This window comes from Acipenser ruthenus, chromosome 16 (assembly GCF_902713425.1).
Source record: "Acipenser ruthenus chromosome 16, fAciRut3.2 maternal haplotype, whole genome shotgun sequence".
Lineage (NCBI taxonomy): Eukaryota > Metazoa > Chordata > Actinopteri > Acipenseriformes > Acipenseridae > Acipenser > Acipenser ruthenus.
The window spans coordinates 8,721,203-8,745,049 of record NC_081204.1 but is presented as its reverse complement, the minus strand read 5'-3'; the positions used below and the strand labels follow the sequence as shown (position 1 = coordinate 8,745,049).

At 38.7% G+C, this 23,847-nt stretch overlaps 1 protein-coding gene across 3 annotated transcripts in view; it reads right to left on the bottom strand.

Moving 5' to 3' along the window:
* Window positions 1–1,496: 1,496 nt before the first annotated feature.
* Window positions 1,497–23,847, bottom strand: part of LOC117412105 (E3 ubiquitin-protein ligase RAD18-like) — a 36,390-nt gene continuing 14,039 nt past the window's right edge. Inside the window, exons 5-13 of one of the 3 annotated variants that reach the window (XM_058988700.1) lie at window positions 19,838–20,127; window positions 19,548–19,647; window positions 18,770–18,969; window positions 14,626–14,696; window positions 14,106–14,166; window positions 11,932–12,057; window positions 11,202–11,355; window positions 3,933–3,980; window positions 1,497–3,008 (exon numbers count right to left, since the gene is read on the bottom strand). In XM_058988700.1, coding sequence (XP_058844683.1) covers window positions 2,975–3,008; window positions 3,933–3,980; window positions 11,202–11,355; window positions 11,932–12,057; window positions 14,106–14,166; window positions 14,626–14,696; window positions 18,770–18,969; window positions 19,548–19,647; window positions 19,838–20,127 — 1,084 coding nt within the window. In that variant the 3' untranslated portion in view covers window positions 1,497–2,974. The remainder of the gene's footprint in view (window positions 3,009–3,932; window positions 3,981–11,201; window positions 11,356–11,931; window positions 12,058–14,105; window positions 14,167–14,625; window positions 14,697–18,769; window positions 18,970–19,547; window positions 19,648–19,837; window positions 20,128–23,847) is intronic. The other 2 variants (XM_058988699.1, XM_058988701.1) reach the window with 2 other exon arrangements.

Genomic DNA, 23,847 nt, shown 5'->3' with positions numbered 1-23,847 from the left:
CTGCAAACTAACTAAAAACCTATTTAAAAGTATTCCAGATTACAGAGGATTATAAATCATGCCAAAATCAAGAGTCGGGTTTGACATTCACAGCTTTGCTAAATATTAATATGACTCCCTGTGTTTACCCTTGTTGCAACAAGCATTTTAAAGTTTGCAACTAGCCAGTACTATCTTCAGTTTCCAGTCCTTAAAAGTAAAGCATTATATTAACAGAAAGAGTAGTGAAAAAGTTATATAATGACTTTACAAATTAACCCTGGGTTTTTAGTTTGATACATTAGCTATGGCATCTGTATAAGAGGCTCTAAGATAATAATTTTGTGTCAAGTCAACAAAATGTCAAATGTAACCTAAGTTTAGCTGAAGGAAAATGACAGGTTCATTGAGTAGTTGGAACTGAACACGAATAATTTCAGTCCCATTAGTTCCTTGGGAGTTCTTAGAATTTCTGGAATGGAAATAGAAAGAAATCCAGTTGGGCTCAGTAATCCAAAGAAAACTGAGGAAAAATGTAGAAGCAACCAGATTTTTTGAAATTGTACCTCAGGCACAATAAATAAATAAATAAATAAATAAATAAATAAATGACATACACTGCTGTGCAAGTCTTAGACGTTGCATTTTCCTACTCTGATGCATTATGAGCATCAACAATTTACTCAAAGCCTCCACTAGAGTTTTCCACTATTATAACAAACTTGACTTGCATAAAGAAGGAAAAACATTTCCAAGGTGTATCGAAGCATAATCAACAAGTACAGAGAAACATCATCAGTAATTGACAAACCCAGGACTGGAAGATCCAAAAAGCTGTCTAACAAGGATGAGCAATACTTAAGGATAATATCCTTAAGGAATAGAAAGAAGACAAGCGTTTAATTGACAACAGAACTGGCAGAAGGCAGAGGTGTTGTTGTCCATTACATCAACAGTACGAAGGTCACTCTTGAAATCAGGACTTAAAGGATGTGTTGCAGTAAGAATATCTGTTAAGGGGAACAAGACTAAAAGGCTAAAATATGCACAAGAACACAGAAATTGGACTATGGAACAATGGTCAATGGTGTTTTGGATTGTTGATGGATGGACAATGACACCTGTGCCTTCTGCCAGTTCTGTTGTCAATTCAATGCTTGTCTTCTTTCTAATTGTTGATGCTCAGAATGCAGAATAGAAAAATTGCAACATCTAAGACTTTTGCACAGCAGTGTACATATGCAGGCATGCAGACTAACAGAAAACTAATAGGTTAGCTTTCCTAGAAAGAGGAAAATCATGTGAAACTGAAGTATCAGTCTTGTCAACAGATGGAAATCAAATTAAGGTTTGATTACAAGTACACTGTACATCTAAATTATGGGCATTAGAAATGGAGATTAATAAATCAATATTTTTCAATTAATTTATGTAATTCTATGAAGCATAAAAACATGATAGATACTTGTACAGTTTTTATTTACTTTAGTTTAACATGCTGCTTAATAAATATGTTGCAGGTTGCTGGTATGGTTTTACTGCAGTACAAAAAATATGGATTTGAACCCTTCTAGATATGGAACACGTCGATTGGTTTTATATTGTAGCTAAGTATCAAACTGAGGATGTAACTTTCCTTGCTGGAATGTCTTTGCTTTAACCCAGAGATAAAGCCAGCCTTTGTGATGTCATGATGATAGAAACCACTTACCTGGTGATTAGTGACCTGTCCAATGTCATTATGAGTTGCTGCACTCAGAAGTCAAACAGCCAGAAAAGGTTAAGCCTTTCTGACAATGTGCCAGACATGTGTCTGTATAAAAAATCATTATTGTCTAGCAAAGGGTGATGAATAAAATATTTTATTTAGACTTTGTATATAAAGCTGGATTGATGCTGAATTCAGAATGATTTTAAAACTGAGAGAATAGGAATATATCATTACGTTTCTGTCAATATCCCACGAGATTCCTGGCTTCATATTTACTCCCAGTTACATAATATTTGCAATATCATATCTACAGTAATGTCTTCATAAAGAGTGTTCATAAAGAGAGTTTCTCAAAGTGGTTTGTATTTAACTGCTGGTAGTTTCTTTTCTTGGTTGAGAACAAGTGGAAACTGACCTTTCTGTAACATCTCATCCACATCGTGCTGTCTGTACACATGACATCATGTTCCACTATTCCCAAATAGAATGTACTCCTGTCAGCTAACAAGCAAAGCTGCTGGTGTATTTTGCAAGGCACTACTGGAGTTGATGGAGTTTGTGCCCATGGTAACGTGACAAGTAGAGTGCATCACTCTTGTTCTAGTTCATTTCTAGGTTGGTTTAGACAGGGTCCAGTTGTACTTGTGCTTGAGAGCTTTAATTTACACATTTTAATTCAAGAGAATGAGGATGGAGGGTCGATAATCTTGGTGGATCCATCTGGTTCACTCTCCCTGGCTATCCACGCAGGCATGACTCTTCACCCCGAGGAACAGGAACAGACAAAAGAAGAACCAAGGACTGGCTTTGCTTTGATAATCAATTATCAACACATGGACATCTGTTGCACATTCAGTTTCAATTAGGCAGCATATCTAGTCACACTGATCTGTGTTTTTAGAAATCCTTTAAACGATACAAAATTAAAATACATTGTATTTACAAACCAGACTGTTAATTCCTAAAACTTTTCTTCTGAATATGACAAACATTCAAAGTAAAACTGGGCCAAAAAAAAAAAAAAATCTCTGCCACAATTACATTTGAAAACAATTATTTGCTTCTTTACTGACACATCCTTTACATACATTTCCAATGCTGCAGTGAAACCAGAGGTCAAGTCCAGTTATTTCTCCACAATGTTAGGGATCCTGATGTAGAAGGTCTGGAAGTCTTTGCACAGTAGATAAGTGAATTACATTTCAATGTCCTGATGTTCCAATGGTTTTATCTTCAACATCCATGCCATCACTTGTGGATCACTTCTCATTTCTGAATCTTTTTTTAAGTTTTTGTTTCCAGAGTATTGTTAGTGTGGCTGTAAAACAAAGAATACACTTATTTGGAACAGTCTTGACACACCTTGACACACCATTTCATTTAATTATCAATCAATCAGTTCAGCATTTCAAGTATTATTATTTGTTTATTTAGCAGGCGCCTTTATCCAAGGCGACTTACAAAGACTAGGGTGTGTGAATTATGCATCAGCTGCAGTCACTTACAGCAACGTTTCACCTGAAAGACGGAGCACAAGGAGGTTAAGTGACTTGCTCAAGGTCACACAGTGAGTGAGCCAGGATTTGAATCGGGGACCTCCTGGTTACAAGCCCTTTTCTTTAACCACTGGACCACACACAGCAAGTGCTCTGTCATCTTGTATTAACAAATAAACAGAGGCATAGCTAACAGCTAGTGCAGAATCCTAATGCAGTACAGCAGACAGGTCTCCTGAACCGTAGTCCTTTATCATCATCTGAAATTCACTTAAAAGCAGTCTTTCTGCTAAAGTGTAGAAAGTTATACAGCTTTAATGTTTATTGTACATTCCTCCACTCTGTAGAAATTGCAGCTTAATACACAGGGTCCATGGTAAAATAAAAAGGCAGGGCTGACATGGTAAATGTTTAACTTGCATGTCAATTGCATGCGTGCTGACATTGTAAATGCGTGGAACACTTGTTGCCACTCCATGCTTCAATTATACTGTACATGTTTTACCTTTATCTAGCAATCAGTAAAATCTCAAAATATAGTACATCTGTAGGAATTGTAGAGTTTGTTTCCTATTTTGTATACCAGGAATTTCGGTTGCTGGAGATCCCTGAATAAGAATACAGTAAGTGTCAACCATAATGCATTTCTGTTTCAAAAACCTCTACTAAAATGACTCCTTGCTGTTTTTTTGAAGATGTTGATGTGAAGATAAATGAAAGCAATATAATACAGACAAGCAACTTACTCTTCATGTTCATCTGTAACTTCAAAATTGAAAATGTCTGAACAGGAGCTAGAATGAGAAAAAAAGTTGAAGAAGCATTAACACTGACAAGGACAATAAAAATTAATAGCTAGTTGAGGCACCTTTAGCAATAATAACCTCTTTTAAATGATTAGGATATTTGTCAATGAGCTTTTGGTATGATTAGTGATATTTGACAATTCTTCAATGCAAAATTGTTCTCGTTCATTCAAATTCAGAGGACTTCTCTTGTGCACAGCCTTCTTCAATTCATTCCAAAGATTCTCAATCGGATTTAGATTGGGACTTTGACTAGGCCATTCTAGAACCTTGATTTTATTCTTCTTTAAGATGTTGACGTGTTCTTTGGATCGTTGTTGTACTGGAACATCCAGTTGCTCTTTAAACCAAGTTTTGTAGCGGAGGGTTTCAGATGATTGGCCAATAACTTTTGGTATACTATGGAATCCATTTTTACCATGTATTGGAACTAAACTTCCTGTGCCATTAGATGAAAAACAGGCCCATAGAAGGATATTACCACCTCCATGCTTGACAGTAGGTATGGTGTTCTTTTCTTTGTATGCCTCAACTTTTTTCAACTTTCTGCATGCAAAACAAATGAAATCTGTGCATATCCAATAAACACAGGAAAAACATTGGAAATGGCAATTAGTTGATTTGACCCCTTTCCCCATGAATAAAAAATAAATTGTATCTTGCATTGAATTAAACCCACCCAAACTACTGAGTGGCAGCACATGCCTACATTTCTATTGGAGGACTGTAACACGCTTGCAAGATTTAAAACGAGATTACAATTACTTGAAGTATAGGGTTGTTCTTGCCCGTGAGATTTAAAGCTATATTACAGTACGATAGTATTTACATGCTCGTGGCGAAATGTAAAAAAATGCCTAAACACAATATGCCCGTGTCCATAAGGATTTCACTGTGGAAGACAGCAAAGGAAAGAAGGTACAATTGAAGTGTGCAAGTACTGTCAAGTTAATAGTATGACAGAAATAAAATGCCTATGAATTTTGTAGTAACCGAAAACAATAATTTCATATAGTATATAAAAAGCGAAAGCCCCGAAAAAAAAAAAGATTTACAAAACTCGAAAATAGCTAAAAAATAAGCACCGAAAAATGAAATAAAAAACCAACAGAAGCCTTAAGTATAATGTAGCACTTCAATTGAAATATTTTGTAAAGCCAGATACAGTAAGTACTTTTGTCAAACGAAATGCTGGTATACTATAGTATCCATGGTAATGTTTTTTCAAGAAGGTATTACTACCATTATAGGGGTCACCTGTTTTTTTAAATTTATTTTTTTACATACCAGGTCGATGGTAAGGTAATGTGCTATATTAGCGGGTTCAATGACGGCTTTAGCCATTTGCACAAAAAAGTAAATCAATACTGTACATTTCATTTTGTTGGTCCCACCTATTCATCCACAAAGAAAGCTATTATTTAAACTGATTATGCCCTTTATTCTCTGATAATTATGTAGTTTAAGATTCAAGGCAAACCGTGCACAGACCCTTATAAAAGTTCACTGTAGTAAAACATAGGGGGAACTTTTACAAGGGGATAAACCTCAAGGTTATGATGAGCAGGTGGCTATCTTCATTTTGTCAATGTTGTACATCTACAGCTTCTGACAGCCCAGCACATTATGCTGCATGAATCTTCCATTTTAAAATCAACAATCAAGTTTCTAATTGTAATCAATTATTACAGAGGCACTAGCTCCCACCGTTCATCCGCATTAAGGTTCATCAGTCTAACTTGCCATTCCATTATGATCATCATTAAAACGGGCACACTGTGGCTCATGATACTAATTGCAAATTTCTACAAAACCAATATGAAATAACAGAACCTTTTTAGAGGAAATATGGTTTGCATTTAGCAACAGCCACAAAGCTCCAATTACTCACAGCCCCATATGCTGGTTTATAAACACAATCAGAAGGTCACTTACCTTATAGCACCTGGATTTTGGCAGTGCTACCCCACTTTCAATCAAATGGCTAACCTTTTCAAACAAATTGTTTTCATGCCACATGCTGTAAAGCGACTTATGTTTCAAAGTGTGCAGGGCAGAGATAACTGAATACAAAAAGCCTTGGCTTGAAAACATCAAATTGCTTTCAGTAGACGTTAAATTAACATTTATGGTCAATCATGCACCAAAATCACAATCGTTTCAGGATAATAGTGTTAAGGGCTTTTATCAGAGCAAGTGTGACCTGATCAAAGCATTTTAAAACTATACATAAAAAGCCAAGCTGGGCTCCCGAGTTGCGTAACTGGTAAAGGTGCTCTGCGTGGAGTGCAAGATGCACCCTATAGCCTGGACGTCGCAGGTTCGAGTCCAGGCTATTCCACTGTGGATGGGAACTCCCAGGGTGCGGCGCACAATTGGCCGAGCGCCGCACGGGGGGGGGGGGGGGGATTAGGTCGGCCAGGGTGTCCTCGGCTCACCGCGCACCAGCGACCCCTGTAGTCTGGCCGGGCACCTGCGGGCTTGCCTGTAAGCTGCCTAGAGCTGCGTTGTCCTCTGATGCTGTAGCTCTGAGGTGGCTGCATGGTGAGTCTGCAGTGTGATAAGAATTTATTCTGTTTATTATGCCCAGCAAAACAATTCTAATGCATGCCTTGTTGCTTCATAGCCAAGGGCAAGTCATTGTATCATGTAATGTTCCATGCAGCAGTAGAATTCAAAATCAGAGCCAGTTACAGTAAATGTGGAGATATTGGACTTGTCACGCAGAGTCTTCAATATAAAGTAGAGTGTACAATTCTCACGGGGGTTTGCCTTATTTAGAGAGACTACTTGGATTACATTGGGGTACTGTACAGTTTGCTTCCTTACAATAGTGACCTTTGTGTGCTGCCATTATACAACCACTGTTTCTAACAGTACATGCATGGTTCTTTGCAGTATTTAAGTCTTTAAAAGAATGTAAAACACCAGGTTGGAGCACATTAGCAGATTTGATCCACTCTCATTTAAGTCAACCTCCTAACCCTTCAACAGGCTACTGCTATCATTATACTCCACAAGCTTAAAATCCTTTACTAGATGCTTGAATACAATGAATATTAGGTCCTTGTTTTTTTTTGTATGAAATGATTAATAGACCAACTCTGGTACACTAGCTCAAGTTAACATGAATATACATTACACATGGATTACAAGAACTATTCCTCCCAAACATACAGTAGGCTTATTTATCTTGTTCTTTGTTCCTCAGACTCTAAACTGTACATAATTACATTTTAAAACATAAAACCAGGCTCCAGTCACTGAGAGCTAGTGCATATCAGTTCTGTGGGCAAATTTTTTATATTTAATTTAAATTCAACTCAAAATAGCTTGTGTCATTAATCATAGCTGTCCATTGCCAAGCAAACAGTGCACTTTTTGCATATATCACTGTCTGGAAGGTTTATTAAATTACTTTTAGAATATTTATAAAAAGGGGTGAATTTTAAGAAACTGTCAAATAGACAAAGATTTAGACATAAATGTGATGTTTTTGTTTGCTTAAATGGTTTTTATACACAAAATGATCCTAAAAGTACTCCAATAAAATAACTCAACCTCGTATTACAGATTGCAGTGTCTATTTAACTGATGTAGACAGGAGTGGATCTACACAACCCCACCATTTAAATATTACCAGTCACAGCATTTACTTTTAAAAGACAAAGAAATATACTTGACTCACTGTAACAGTCCCCTCATTTATTGATGTTAACAGCAGTAATTACATCTGCCACTGTTCAGATAAATTGAACTGACCCTTGCACGTTTAAAGTGACCTCTCGTGACTTGGTTAAACTCTGTATATTACCATCCATAACTATTAAAACACTCAATAGTGCTACATTTAGAAATACTAAAAGAAACTTGACAGCCAAAACATTTGTAATTGAATTTACTGAGTTTCTTTTAGTATTACTGAACTTCATATTAAAAAACAGTCCTTGTAAGCAGGCTTGATTACACACAAATATTTCACCAGACATCTATTTCTGTGTCGGCTTCTTCAGTTGTTAAGATGACAAATGTACCTGTAACGCTATTTAGGATTTGTATAAAATTATGATCCATCAAATCGTGTACAGACTTGATGTTGCCAGGCACTCATTTGTAGTCAAGATCAGAAATTTAATGGAACGTTAATAGAATTTTTAATATTACTTTCAACTCCCTTTTTCCATCTTAATTACAAACTCACTAATAGGAGAAAGCGGTGTCATAGAGCAGACAAAATGTAATTCAATCTCCTGTTCAGACAGCATCTGTAACCCTCACAGCTCTCGCCTAAACTAGACTACATAGCACCCAACTGTATCAGTACTTGCATCATACTACTGAATTTATTGTATTTTATAACTGCTTTTATCTGTAATGTGACATTTTGTAATGTGATACTTTGTAACACCTGTAAGTCACCCTGCATAAGGGCATCTGCTAAGAAACAAATAATAATAATAATAATAATAATAATAATAATAATAATAATAATAAAAGCCTCACTGCCTGCTTTTAACTTGGAACATTCTGCTAGGAACCTTGGATTTCAGAGGTTAGAATTATGACAGTGAAAATTGAAATAAACACCTGTTTATTATTAGATTTTTGGACAGACAATTAATTGTAACTTACAGAAGTGCATTGCTGCCACATGGGAAAAAAAAAAAACTTATGTAAATTCGTGAAAACTAACGCGCAGTTACATGAAACTTATGTAAATACTTGAAAACCAACACGTAAATTAGGTAATACGGTAAATTGTTTTGTTTTTGCCCCATGTGGCAGCAATGCACTTCCGTATTAACTGCTACCATATGTGTCTGAATCAAATACTGTAATAGCAATACCTCTGGATTACAGGGAACATTGTAAATGAGGTTAAATCCTACTGCTACCCAAGGAATGTGTTGAGTCAGGTCAAATTAAAATGCCCGCCTGCATGAATCCTGCTGGTCACATTTTTTTTTTAAAGGAGAAAGAGCAATTGAACATTTCTGCAAACCCCTACAACTTGCGGAGAATATGCTTGATTTCATGACCCAGTCCCTGTTGCATAATAGAACATTTAGTGCCAGAAGCGGTTTCTTATGATTTATATTTTCTAGGTACTGAAGAGTCATTTTTTAAATTACACTAGCAACAGGATGGATTGTGTTAGATTTGATCTCTGTGAAACTGGGAAGGAATTTACAGTACCCTCATGACTACTATACACAATGCTAACCACCAAGGCTGGATCTTCTGCAACTGAAATAAATGAAAAGAAATGTTTGGGTTTATTTTGTGCATGAGCTTGCAGCAAATATGCTGTTTTTACACCATATCATCTTTGGCTGCTTGTTTACTTCTATATAAGATTGTGATTTGAAAATGTGTGTGTATGACTTCGTAATGGTGGAGGAACGGAACACGCAATAGAAGACTGTTATAAGAAAGCTTCCTCCAATACACAGACATAGTAGCTCTATTAGCACACGTTGGAATATTTCCAGTGAGATAAGCTTTTTAAACTAGTGGTGACTTTATTTGCAGTTCTTTTTGATTGTGGCAGGATTCTTTTAACTTTTTCCCCTCTAATCATGTTAACTTTATAAAATTTACCGTCAACTGTTAGGTGAGCGGTTTAGCCTCCCTTAATGTGGTCTTAAATCTGACTTGCTGTGCAGATGTTAGCTGGATATGTCAAGCTTCTACAGTACACAAAAGAAGACTTTACCCAACAGGAAATGACTTTGACCTAACTAAAACCCAGATGTTACGTATGCAATTGTTTTCTTGTGGATGAAAGGGCAAGTAACCTACTGAGCTGCAGTAAGAATTGTGGAACCTTTTGTGAGTCATCTGTTTCAATCATAACAGTCAATCTTTATCGTCCAAAGCTTATTAACTTTTCTGCCTGGAGAAAATAAAGTTGCAAGTCTTTTCTAAAACTACTGTAGTGTGCTCCTTGTGCCTGTGTTTGTAGAATTCCCATAGTAACTCTATGAGTCACCAATTATGAATCTGACATTTGCTTAAAATAACAGATGAGGCTGTGTTAATAATCTAGACAGCAGTCTACCTTCCAAAACCTTTTTTAGAGATGTTAATAAAGGGTTCAATAAACCAGCCACAAGTTAATATAATCTTTTTAAAAGGGCCCAGTAATCCCTTCCACTTCAATATAGAACACATTTGCTTTCTAAGCTGCAGGTCAGGTTTGTGATGGTGGTATTGAAATGATCTGCATGTTCACATGTTTTATAATGCATGATAAACACACAGGATAGTTGTGATCCTACCACCAACCTGTATGTCCTTTTCTTTATCATTTCAAGAACTTGTGTGACAATACCAAAATGATACTACACTTGGCACTCCTATCAATTGAGCCGTACTACAAACTAGATTCAGTAAAGCTGGTATAATTTACTGCACATTGTGGCAATGTGGCCACGCCCTTGTGCGTAGTTTGTGTTATATGTTGTATGTTACGTGTTGCGTGTAAATGTTGGTGTATAGAGATGGTACATGGGACATAAACGGGTCTGTGTTTCACGTGTATTTAAAAATGTAGATTTGTATTTAGGCACGAGGATGGCACAAATCACTTCAAGTGCTGGTTAAAATGTAATGTGTGGTCACGGGAGTGCACTTTAATTAATTCACGTGCAGTTGTACTGAGATTCCAACTGAATGATTGACTAGCAATCGAGTCTCGGTACAACTGCATAAAAGCAGCATGTTTTCACTCACTCGGGGTTGGGTGTTCGGTGAGTGGAGAACGGGTGTGGAGAGGAGTTAAACGAAAAGAGTAATAAAATAGTGTTTTCACTCACCGTGTTTGTTCGTTTGTCTGTGCATCCACCGTTTGTTAATGTTAGTGCGTTTTGTTTGTCTATTTATTTTGGCGCAGAGTGCCGTGTCCTGTTTTTGTGTTCTCTTGTTTTGTTTATTAAATGCTGAGCACAACCAAGTGCTCAGCTTCACCAACCTCGCTGTCTCTGTCTGTCTGTTTCTTCCGGGTCTGACGTGTCACCACTCAGCCAACGTTGTGACAACATATACAGCTTTTAAAAACACTGCCTGTGCTGAATTTCATTTCCACTAGCATGCTCACCTAAGATGTCAGCAATCTGTTACACGTCTTACAGTATATTTAAAAGGTATTTGCACAAGGTAGGTCTTTAGCTATTGAACCATTATTTTCATGTTGGAGATGAGGTTTACCTGCTAATTGAAATCATAGATAATGAAGGACTTGAGGGTGCCTGGATTTCATTCATAAGGAGTGATTCATCTTTCAAAGAAACTTCCGATTCAGACTTGGGTTTGTAAGCCTCTGGTGTCGTCACGTCTCTGTATGGCTTCTTACCGTCTAACACTACGATAAAAATGAAACAGCAGATTTAATGTTACTGTCGTCTCTTGTAATAAGTCATTATAAGTGCAAAACATAAAAAAGGTTGTTTCAGTCCAGCTGGATATCTCCTATGCTTTGTGAAATTTCACAAGACATTTCCATGGTTAGGTGGTACAGCAGACACATTCACTTGTCTCTGAAGCCTTTCGCCTCTGAAGGCATGAATTTGTGGGTCTCAACCAAGCCATCAGATGATATTAGTCCACATCACAAAACCACCACACAATTTACCCAATGGTCGGACTGCGGCTTCTGCTATTATCCTTCACCTTTCATGAACCCTAAATTCTCAAGCACCAAGATTCAAACAAAAGCATGCATTCCATGTTTCCCCATGAAGTGTCGTTCTTTCATAACCAGGATTTTGAAACAAGCATAACATACTGCACCACATTCAAGGTCATATTTACCATTGGCTTTTACAGTACTATAGTTATTTTATTCACTTTTGTTACGGTCAGACAGGTAAAACATCTGGGGTTACTCGATGATTTAGGACAATCATATGATTATTACTGAACCCAAAAGCAAAGACACCTGTTGAGCATTCTCCTTCATAAGATCCTTCTTCTATTGGCTCTTCTTTAATCTTCCTTTTTCCTGAATTCCAGCGACCTCTCACCTTCTCAATCAGATGATGAAACTCGCTCTTGTGCTGTTTACCTGAAAGAGGACAAACAAACCATTTCAGCTCCATATGGTCTGGTGGATTTTTACTGCACGTGCTAACTGTTTAAATATTATACTAATTACTGAAGGCATCAGCTTATTCAATTAAACCTGAACACATATATTTTAGTGCTCCTATTTCTGTGTAGTATAGCTTTATTGAACATCTATTTAACATTCTTTAATTCTGTTTTTTTATTTTATTTGGTATAGTTCCAAAACAAAACTGACACTGTAGACTGATGGTGAAGTTAATTTACAGTGAGATTGATTAATAGTTCCAAGTTTCAAATTGTCGTTTTCAACTTTATTTCTCCGGTCGACAAGCAGACCAACAGTGAAGGCACAGTTAGAATACATTACCAACAGGCAACCCTAAGCCTGTCATACCAGTTTCAGATCAAGATGGCCATGGTTGATAGGCTCTGCTTGCATATCCCACAGTGTTCACATCAAAATAAGTGATTCATTTTAATTGGGCCATTACATTTTTGCTTCCTCTTAAGACTAATTTATATAATACAATATGAAAATAGTTAATGCTAGGGCATTTTAAGCATAAGCTGTTATTTCTTTCAAGAAACCTAGAAAACTATGTTTGTTTATTGTGTTTTAGAAGTCAACCCTCTAAGTTTCTGTTTTTTGAAAACAAATGAGCAGTTTTTATTTTTCAGATAAACTAGTAGGATTTTAAGGTTGTTTCTATTGTTACATTTCCTTCAAAAAAAAATACTTCAAATGTCAGCTTTGTATATATAATGTTATAGTTACCTTTGTTATTTAATAGTGCTTGTAGTCACTCTATGCTCTAATACTCGGCTTTGAGCTAGCTAGAGGATCCAAAGGATGACTAACTAGTCGTCCTCATTCTAATGAAATCATGTGACAATGTGACCTTTTATCATTGCCAGTCCCATCTACAGTCTGTATAAATGTCCACAGGCCTGCCATTTTAAACAGGAAACTTCATACCTAATATGTTTCTACTTACAACATGTCAAAATCATTTAGTGACAATGTGCAACTTGTAGCCAAAAACCTGGTAAATGTGCACGCATCTAATGTAACTAGTGTTAAGAACAATTGCAATGGGGAATAATGTTTAACTGAAAGCTGAGCCTTTAAAATGCAGGATACAATTTGACACATCTGGTTTGCAGGCGATGTTTTATGGTTCTCAGAACCAGTCTTGAATACAGAAGCACTTGCCAACTTTCAGACCTGCTGTCTTGCCCGTCACAACAAACTGACTTGCTGTAGAATGCATACCAAATACCAATGACAGTGAGGAACACTACCTGCATAACAAATTCATGGGTCTTGTGAAGGGCAGTCAGTTTACACAGAAGTGTATACTATATTGCAGGAAGAATGCCAGCCCACCATGCCCATTGCAACATATTGCAACATATCTCAATGTATCTATTTTCCTGCTAGGGTTTACAGAAAATAAATAAATAAATAAATAAATAAATGTACACAATATTTCTTGCCTTGCAATATGATTAAAAAAACAGATGCCATCTATTATTTTACTTTACAAAATGGGCTTTGGTTAGTGTTTTGCTAAGCCTGGTTAAAATTGCTTTTTAGAGTTATTTTGAAAGATTAAAATCATAAATCAGGCAGGAGACAGACATACACTTCAGCTTTCATATTAAAATTGACAAATACAAAAAAAAAAAATCTCAGAATCCCGTTTTTCATTTTCAATACAATCTATTAATTCAGATTGTGAATCTATAGCCGTGTACTATATTCTGTCTAATGTGGTACAAACACCCAATTGGCTGACAGGCCAAAGATTATTAAAATTAACAACCTACTGCAAAGGCCTCGGCTCAAAACAGATCAACCAGCATGTAAGCTGCCATCATATACCACCAGATTAATACACGCTCATAGCTTGTCCTTACATAGAGGTTACACCTCACTAGGCAGTAATTAAACACCTTTTATAAGCTTAACATTTTGAGAGTCACATTAGAACTTTTTGTAGCTCCTATTGTATGCACAAAAAATGAAATAAAAATAAGACTTACGGTATTGTGCATGTATTTCATCAATTTCTTCTTCTGTTTGATTCTTTGAAAACACCATCACCTATAAAGATTTTTTTTTTTTTACCCTACAGTAAATCAAACGATCAATGTAGTAAATTACCGTTCAAGACCACATACATAGTACAACACAATGAACATTATTTGAAGATAATTTATAACAACGAACTATGCGATAAAACAAAGCAAGCATCATTCAAGTAAACTGAAACAGCCCATAAGCTTTCCTCGCTTGCATCTATTATAGCAGTGGTACTCACTTTTAACTCTTTCAGTTCATTGCAATACAGGACCTGCTGTATTAGGTAAAGTGAAACAATGGTAAAAAGCCCTTGTTGGACCAGTTAATTGTTGACATGGCTGGAACATTCTGGATTGAAATGGAGTGGTGGAGCCACTGGCAAGTATCATTGCTTAGAGAATCAGACCTACGAAAGACACTACTAGAAACCCTGGACAGAATATTTTCAAAAAACTGTCTTAAATAAAAAAACAAACATACACTATTGGATTGTCTGTCATATTGTGCCATCATCTTCTCATTCTTTTCAACTTCGTTTACAATTTCTTGAGCTGGAGAAAGAGAACAGGTTAAAAAAAAAATAACTCGGCAATCGTTTGAGAGTAGCATTTTGACACTGTACAGAACCACGTTGATACAGATATCAACGCTGATTTATTTAAAACTTTATAAGTTAAATTCCTGAAATTGAAAATTAAATTTGACTCGCACATGGTTTATAAAAACATTATATGTTCTGTTGCTGTAGTCTTTTTGTCTTATATTGTAGTAACACACTTGCAATGATAGTTGAAGCAGAACATCGCTGTACTGTTTACAGCTGTTACCACTGTATAACTCCATTGATCATATACTTCCTTACAGTTGGTACATTTCTTTAGTTATATTAAAAACAAATCTATTGCAAGCAAGTTAGTAAAATTAAAAACAAAAACAGCTGTCATCCAGCTAACAATAGTTTCTTAATAATGACTTAATTACTGTGCTGGAAGAGAAACACAAAGTCTCTTGATTTAAACATGAATTGTTCTTGGTTTGTCCTGTTTGAAACTTAATTGCTGTTTTCTCTTAAAACCGCACCAGTTTCTATTGTTTTAGGCAAGTTACTTGGTATTAATTTATGATTTAAAAGTTGTTTCTATTCAATACGTTAACGTAACAGCAGGTTTCATTTGAATTTATGAAGCAAAATTTGTTAATTCTGTAGGGTGAAGCAAACAGAGACCTGTCTGTTTTTGTATCAATGTAATTGTGGCAATGTGCCCCGCCCGTGTGCATATTATGTGTTGTATGTTGCGTGCGTGTGTTAATGTTGGTGTATAGTCATTGGTACACGGGATATAAACGGGTCTGTGTTTCACGTGTATTTAAAAAAGTGTAGATTTGTATTTAGGCACGAGGAGGGCACAAATCACTTCACGTGCTGGTTAAATGTAATATGTGAGCACGGGGTTGCACAGAATTAATTCACGTGCTGGGATTCAAGTGAATAATTAATTAGTAATTGAATCCCAGCACAACAGTATATATAGAGACACGTAGCATTCAGTCGGGGTTGGGTGTTCGGTGAGTGGAGAACGGGAGAGAGAGAAGGAGAAAATAAAACAAAGTAAGAATGTAAATTAGAAGTGTTTTTCACTCACTGTGTTTGTTCGTCTGTCTGTTTAAGTGTAGTACGTTTTGTTTGTCTTTTTGTTTTGGCTCGAGTGCCGTGTCCTGTGTTTTGTGATTACAACCTTTTTATTTTGCTGTTCTGTTTATTTATTAAATGCTGAGCAAAACCATTCGCTCAGCTCCACCAAACCACACCTCTCTGTCATTTTATTTCCTGGCTCTGGTCTGACGCCACCCACTCCGGCCGTCTTTGTGACACGTGGTGTCCTGAGTGGGATCTACAGCGCCTCCAGGACAGGCCAGAGCAGGAACCACATTTTTGGATTAAAAAAAAAAAAAAGAAAAATGGCAGAAGACGCCATCAAACTGCGGGACTGGATTCTGGAGAATGCTGGGCTGGAGGCCCAGTCTATACCAGTAGCCGTCCGGTTCCTGCGGTTGGTGGACAGCGAGCGATGGGAGGCGTATGCGAGGGAACAGACCGTAAGCACCTGGGAGGAAGGTGTGGAGTTGGTCCTCAGCTACCTGGAGGCGGTCATAACAGCCCAGGTAGCAGGTCCACCAGCAGAGGAAGAATGCCTGCTGTCCCCGTCTCCACCAGCAGAGGAAGAATGCCTGCTGGTTTTGCCTCCACAGCCCAAGCGGGAGGAGCCAGAGCGTCCACAGCCCGAGCGGGAGGAGCCAGAGCGTCCACAGCCCGAGCGGGAGGAGCCTGAGCGTCCACAGCCCGAGCGGGAGGAGCCTGAGCGTCCACAGCCCGAGCGGGAGGAGCCTGAGCGTCCACAGCCCGAGCGGGAGGAGCCTGAGCGTCCACAGCCCAAGCGGGAGGACCCTTAGCGTCCACAGCCCAAGCGGGAGGAGCCCGAACGTCCTACGCCTGAGTGGGAGGAGCCCGAACGTCCTACGCCTGAGTGGGAGGAGCCCGAACGTCCTACACCTGAGTTGGGGGAGCCCGAACGTCCACAGCCCAAGAGGGGGGAGTCGGTGCGTCCACAGCCCAAAAGGGAGGAGTCGGTGAGTCCACAGCCCAAAAGGGAGGAGTCGGTGCGTCCACAGCCCAAAAGGGAGGAGTCGGTGCGTCCACAGCCCAAAAGGGAGGAGTCGGTGCGTCCACAGCCCGACGAGAGGGAAGTCGGGGCTTCCACAGCCCTAGGACCCAAGCTGCCAGCAGAGGGAGAATACCTGTTGGTTCACCTGCTGCTGCCATCCCGAGAGCTAAAGGGGGAGGAGCCATCGCTGCCGTCCCAAGAGCCAGAAGGGGAGGAGTTACAGGCTCAACCCCCTGAATTTTTCTGGGGGGGAGAAGGGCAGGATGCTGGTGTCCCCCAGCAGCCTCTATTTATGCTGCTGAAGGGAGCACGGCGCACACCAGCCCAACCGCCACAGCCTCCCTCTGAGTGGCCAGCATCAGCCCCATGGCCTCTGCCTCCACCGCAAGGAGCAGAGCAGCAGGAGCTGCCTCTGCCTCCGCCACCTCCACCTCTTCCTCCACTAGGAGCAGAGGAGCAGGAGCTGCCTCTGCCTCCACCACCGCCAGGAGCAGAGGAGCAGGAGCTGCCTCTGCCTCCACCACCTCCACCGCTTCCTCCACTAGGAGCAGAGGAGCAGGAGCTGCCTCTGCCTCCACCACCGCAAGGAGCAGAGGAGCAGGAGCTGCCTCTGCCACTTCCAGGAGCAGAGGAGCAGGAGCTGCCTCTGCCTCCGCCACTGCCAGAAGCAGAACAGCAGGAGCTGTCTCTGCTTCCCGTACCTCCACCACAGGGAGTACAGTGGCCGGAGCCCCAGAAAGGGGAGCTGTCGGCCACGAAGAAGGGGGAGGAGGTCTGGAGACCACCAACCCCAGCAGCAGTTTCGCAGCCGGAGATCGTGGGGGAGGTCCGGAGACCTGCTCCCACTGCAGCTTCTTCGCTGCCGGCGGTGCTGTGGTCGGAGCCCCACCAAGGGGAGCTACCGGCTACGAAGGAAGGGGGAGAGGTCAGGAGACCAGCATCCCCCGCAGCAATTTCGCTGCAAGTGTGGACTAGCAGGCTGTCAGCCGTGCCACTACCGGCAGGGGTGCTGACAGCATGGCCAGCCATCGGCCCACTGAAGCCTCCCTTCCCAGCCCGAGACTTTGTCCTGGACTGCTGGATTTTTAAGGGGGGAGGTGGCCGTTGAGGCCATGTGTGCTTTGCACAGTAGGGGGTATATGTGGCAATGTGCCCCGCTCCTGTGTGCATATTATGTGTTGTATGTTGCGTGCGTGTGTTAATGTTGGTGTATAGTCATTGGTACACGGGATATAAACGGGTCTGTGTTTCACGTGTATTTAAAAAAGTGTAGATTTGTATTTAGGCACGAGGAGGGCACAAATCACTTCACGTGCTGGTTAAATGTAATATGTGAGCACGGGGTTGCACAGAATTAATTCACGTGCTGGGATTCAAGTGAATAATTAATTAGTAATTGAATCCCAGCACAACAGTATATATAGAGACACGTAGCATTCAGTCGGGGTTGGGTGTTCGGTGAGTGGAGAACGGGAGAGAGAGAAGGAGAAAATAAAACAAAGTAAGAACGTAAATTAGAAGTGTTTTTCACTCACCGTGTTTGTTCATCTGTCTGTTTAAGTGTAGTACGTTTTGTTTGTCTTTTTGTTTTGGCTTGAGTGCCGTGTCCTGTGTTTTGTGTTTACAACCTTTTTATTTTGCTGTTCTGTTTATTTATTAAATGCTGAGCAAAACCATTCGCTCAGCTCCACCAAACCACACCTCTCTGTCATTTTATTTCCTGGCTCTGGTCTGACGCCACCCACTCCGGCCGTCTTTGTGACAGTAATACACCGAGTGTCTGGATTAACCTAATTTTAGTATTAGCATCACTGACTTCAGGAGGTACCTTCCGTTACCGTGTACATTTTAAAGCTGTGCAAATTTCTAAATTATGTTAAAACTACAATGCAGGCAACAAGACACATGCACTCTCATCTGGACAGTTTTCTTCCATTGCAATTGGTTACAAACCCACATACCTGATTTGGGGTTTAATGAGTCACACTGAGCATTGTACATTTGCACATACTCCTGGTGCCTTTTAATGAGCTGCTGCCTGGTTCCCTGTGTGGAAAGGGTGAGCGCCTTTAGTCTTTTCTTTAGGTCCCGATCAGACAGCAGGTCATAAACCACTTTGGCCATGGGTTTCCTTTTGGCAACAGAGCTGGAAAGAGAGGTCCTTTTGAATAAGAGTTTTACTTTATTATATCCAGTAGCTACTTTATTATGATTATGCTGTCTCTGGCTCCTGTGCCAAAACCTTTGCAGAATAATTTATAAGTAGAGAGAACTTTGTACAGGAACAATTGTGTATATGATTTTAAAATGGTAAGGAAACAAAACAGGCAGTTAGAGATTTTTATAACAAATCATACTGGTTTTACAGTATTTGCCGTGCTAGTCAAAACACTCTTATAGAGTATGTTCATTTTGTACAGTTTTACAATAGAAAGATAATGCATCTGAACACAAATTGAAAGAGTAAAACAAATTGTATTTTTCCTGAATAAATCCAGCAAATAATGTCACAGTTTATACATTTATAACAAAATCCAAGTAAAACAGTTCATAGGGCTCATAGGTGAAAAATAGGTTTAGAAAATTAGAAATACCTCATCTACATTCTTTTGAAAATAATGCAACACTTTGCTTCTTGTGTAATGACATTCCCTACAACACTGTTGCCTGATACAGGGTATAACACAGGGTTGAAATGTGTTTCATCCAGATCACTTTACATAGTAACTTGTCTATTACCTTCTCAGGCTCTCCTTTTTCTCACTCTTCGTCAGACAGATGTCCAGATGTTTGTTGATATACTGCTCAGAAATGCCAAGTCCGCATGCTGGACATTCCACTAGAATGCAAAGAAAGGGAAATATTTTAGAATACCTTGGAGTTTATTAAAGGCACATCATTCTTGGTATCAACAAAATAAACTGGTCAACAACTGTTGCATAGTTCTGAATGCAAAGAGAATCTGGTGCATTGTATTTGTGCTTTTGTAAATTAAAACAACAACAAAAAAATAGATTTGTAAGAATCACCTTTTATAAATTGTTTAACTCCCAAAGAAGTTGAAGGTTGTTCAGGGTTGGAAGACATACTGGATGCAGATCCTGTAGGAATCTCCAGGGGCTCTACCTTAATAGTCTTGGGTCTTATGTCTGTACAGGAAGATTGTGATTCAGGGTTTGCTTTCTGAAGAAAGCTGTTACGTAACGTATTTTCCTGCACTTTTTTCCTGATGGGTCCTTTACAATTTGCCCGGCTTACTTTGCCAGGTGCCTGTGGGGTCTTTGGTGGAGATTCGGAATCAATCTGCAAAAACTGCTGCCTGGAACAAATCAAAAATACAAAACAACATAAAATATAGGAGGCGATATCATCTTAATTATTTGATTATCATCTTGTATAATGCTTTGAGTGACATTAATTATAATAGCCCAGACTTTTCAGGGTATTGAAATCAGGCCAAGTCGTCTCCTCAAAACCCAAGATCAACTCTCAACCACATTAAAATAGTGCAGTATTTCATTTGGATCCTGTTTAGAAGAGTTTTTGGCTTTGGGTCGCAAGTTAAAAGGGTGATCCCCTCTATTCAATTTGAACTACAATCATCTGTGCAGGATGGTTCTATTAATTATCATCTCTAAACGGTTTACAGAAAGAAGGAAAAGAGAGAAAATCATTTCTTGCCTGTTTTGATTCCCTAGAAAGGCAGTGTGCAAATTTCTACATGTCATCACTATGCAATCAACCAAGCAAATCATGCCAGAAGAAAGTCAAGATCCCTTTTTGGAAGTGTACTGTTGACCAGCTTCAAGTATTAGAAAACCATGACCTTCCCATCACTTTAGGAGAGCTGATTTTGAAAGCACTGCTTGCCACAAACACAGAATAAACGCCATGCTTATTTTAAAGAGTACTGCATTAGGACCTTATCTGACTTTCATTAGCTTTAGACGCTTCTACAATCATCAGTGTGTCACTGTTAGAAGTGTGGAATGAATATTGGCTGTTTTTTTCTGCAGTGTTTTGTTAACAAGCTAAGTCAGGAACTGTCGAATCAGTCATTCATTCGATTGCTTGTGCCTTTAAAGGGCGTAGTTTAGAGACTCTTGAATGCTTTTCTAGCTGTCCTTCAAACTGACTGCTGGCTTCAGTCTACCCATCAACATTGCAACAAGCTCTTAAAACCGGCTGACAGGTATTTACCAGTTAATGGAAACGCTGTATTTATTACCTCTCATTTTCATAATTACTAGTGGTTGGTCTCAAGTATTTTGCTGGCTTGACATTTTGAAGAAATAGAGTAGGCAGATTCCTGTTATTCTCCCCTGCACTTTTTCACCTCTGCTCCCCTGCAGCTAGATTAGTTTGATTCCCAATTTAAAAATCAGCATTTTTCTTTTTTTAAAGAATAAGTTAGGTCAGCACTGACACGAGTAGCTTACAAAAAACTGTGGTTTAGCCTGTGTCTAATTTGTATTAATATCACTATTAATTTACCTTTTGTTGTTTTGTTAAACTCATCTCCTGCTTCTCTTTAGCAGTATAATCCTATATGAAGATTACAATCTGTAGATATATGAAATAAAAACCTTGGAGATTAAGTGTTCATTTTAAAGAGGTTTATAAGAGGTAGCATTTAAAACACTTATGCATTCATTTAATGGATTTACCTACCAGGTGCACTGCACTTCAAGGCATTAAAAAAAGGAGATGGGCAAAGACATTTATAAACTGAACATTAAGGACTCCCAGTATTTAGAATTTGTATTATGTTTGTACATTTCAGCTACAAAACTATTTATTTCATCTGCTTAACTTCCACGAGTTAAGATGCTGACTCTTAGCAAGATATGCTGTGGTTCTGCATGAATTTCAATCCTATTCTAATATATCAGAACCCCCCCAGTGCTACCTTAGCCAAACCTGTACAATCCCAGACATTCAAGAAACACATTCTATTTACAGGAACTAATACAGATCTCTGTGCAGCCTTGTGAAGAGAAAATAAATGCAATATCCTAGCCATGGTGTGCATAAGTGCAAGGTTCAGTAGCTCAAGAGATATACTGCATCTAAACACAAACTGCTTACTAATCATTACAAGTTCAATTATACCAAATTGAATCGGTCTATCAAAATGCCAATACTGATGTAATAAAGCCATAAATACCAAATTAACAGTATTAAAAGGCCATGCAGCTACAAATAAGGTAATGGTTATATACAGATCCATTAAAATAATTGAAGTTATATGCTTGTCATCAGTGTGACACTGTTAGAATGTTTTCAATACACAATCTAGAACTATACATGAACATAAAAACCACATTGCATAATAATATGACTTATGTTTATGTATTGTTCTACATATTCAGGGGGAACATGAATCTGGCCACATACTTATATGTGGCACAAATAAACCTCCCCAATAAATGTATATATATATATATATATTTTTTTTTTTTAAAACAAAATTAGTCTGGAATCAGAATAGCTACATAGTTATCCACCCTAACTGTTTATCCACCATGATCAACCTCTTCAGCAACATTAGTATATTATTGAACAGAGAAGATTAGTTCAGATATTGTAGATCCTACCAACGTTTTCATACACTGTGTTGTATGTGCTCCGTGCGCTGCCATTGCTGGCAGTGTCACGTGAGCTGTTCAGTGTGTTGATATGTAAATAAATCCTGTTTGCCTGCGGGTGTATCAACTTCAACCTCCGACTCGCTCTCCTGCCTGTCACTCAGCAGCGAATGCACGCACCCACACGGCAGACGACTACTCTGTCAAAAGCATTAATACCCTGTGTCTTTCTAAACAAGGGATTTAGGGGAGATCCCCAATAAAAGCTGAATCTCAAAACAATAATTGTGTGAATATAGTAATTGTTACAGCTCTGTATAATGGTATTTAAAAAAGGATTCATTCATACGACTTTTTACATATCCGCCCTTACTCTGGTCCCACCACAGTCAGATATTCAACTGATTACTGTACTGCAAATCCAACATTTTGTGAGCCTTTTATTACGCAAATTTCACGACTGAAAAAACATTTTTGCCACTAATATTATCACACTGTTTTCAATAATTGTATAACATTGCACAATATTGATGTGGGTGTAATAGTAATGCTAATATTGTTCATGGGACAACTACACCTCAGGTATGGTGCGGCGGCAAAATGCAGTGTTCTATTTTTCCTATAGGTGGTCACGTGACGTGGGTGGGTTGGAAAGAGTGCGAGGTTGACGAGATAGTGAGATGGCATCGATTGAGCTAAGACAGTCCTGGCTTTGGGTAGTTATCCACTTACAGTAGGGTGGTCAAATGTAATTTCAGATAAAAAAATCAAAATCGACTTTTGTAAACAGTTTTCATCTAACAAACATATCTAAAAAAAAATATATACATTTTAAACGTGTAAGACATACTTTCTTACACACCAAACCTCGCTTTAACTTTCATCCAGCGGCCATCTTGCCGACTTTGAGCTTTCGTAATTAAAATTGGAAACATATAAATAAATTGTTGATGGGACCAACAAGACCACTGCCTACTCCTGGGATGTTGGAATAACTCAAGTCTTTATTAAAATGTGTTATTACCACATGCCTCTGAGTGATAAATAATAAACAGCATTTACACGCCATGTGCATACATTGATATCATCATCAGGTGGTGCTTCAATTTAAGATCTGTAGCCATAGTGTGGCTCATCAGCATTCTTCTAATATGTACAGCAGCCGTGCGCATGTTATTGTTCCAGCTGCTATAGTCGTATTAATAAAATACCCCTATCCTTCCAGGAAAATAATGATGTAATTCCAACTCATGTGACACATCAACAGAAAAATAGAATTCTTCTAATATGTACAGTAGCCGTACGCATAGCAACTGCCTTTTATTTATACCCCGTACTGTTTGGAGTTCCGATAGCTTGACCTACTGAATCGGCAGTATTTCTAGCAATCACTTACATACAGCAGGGTATTAACAAACTGGTGTTTGAAACTGGGTAATCTTATAACCATT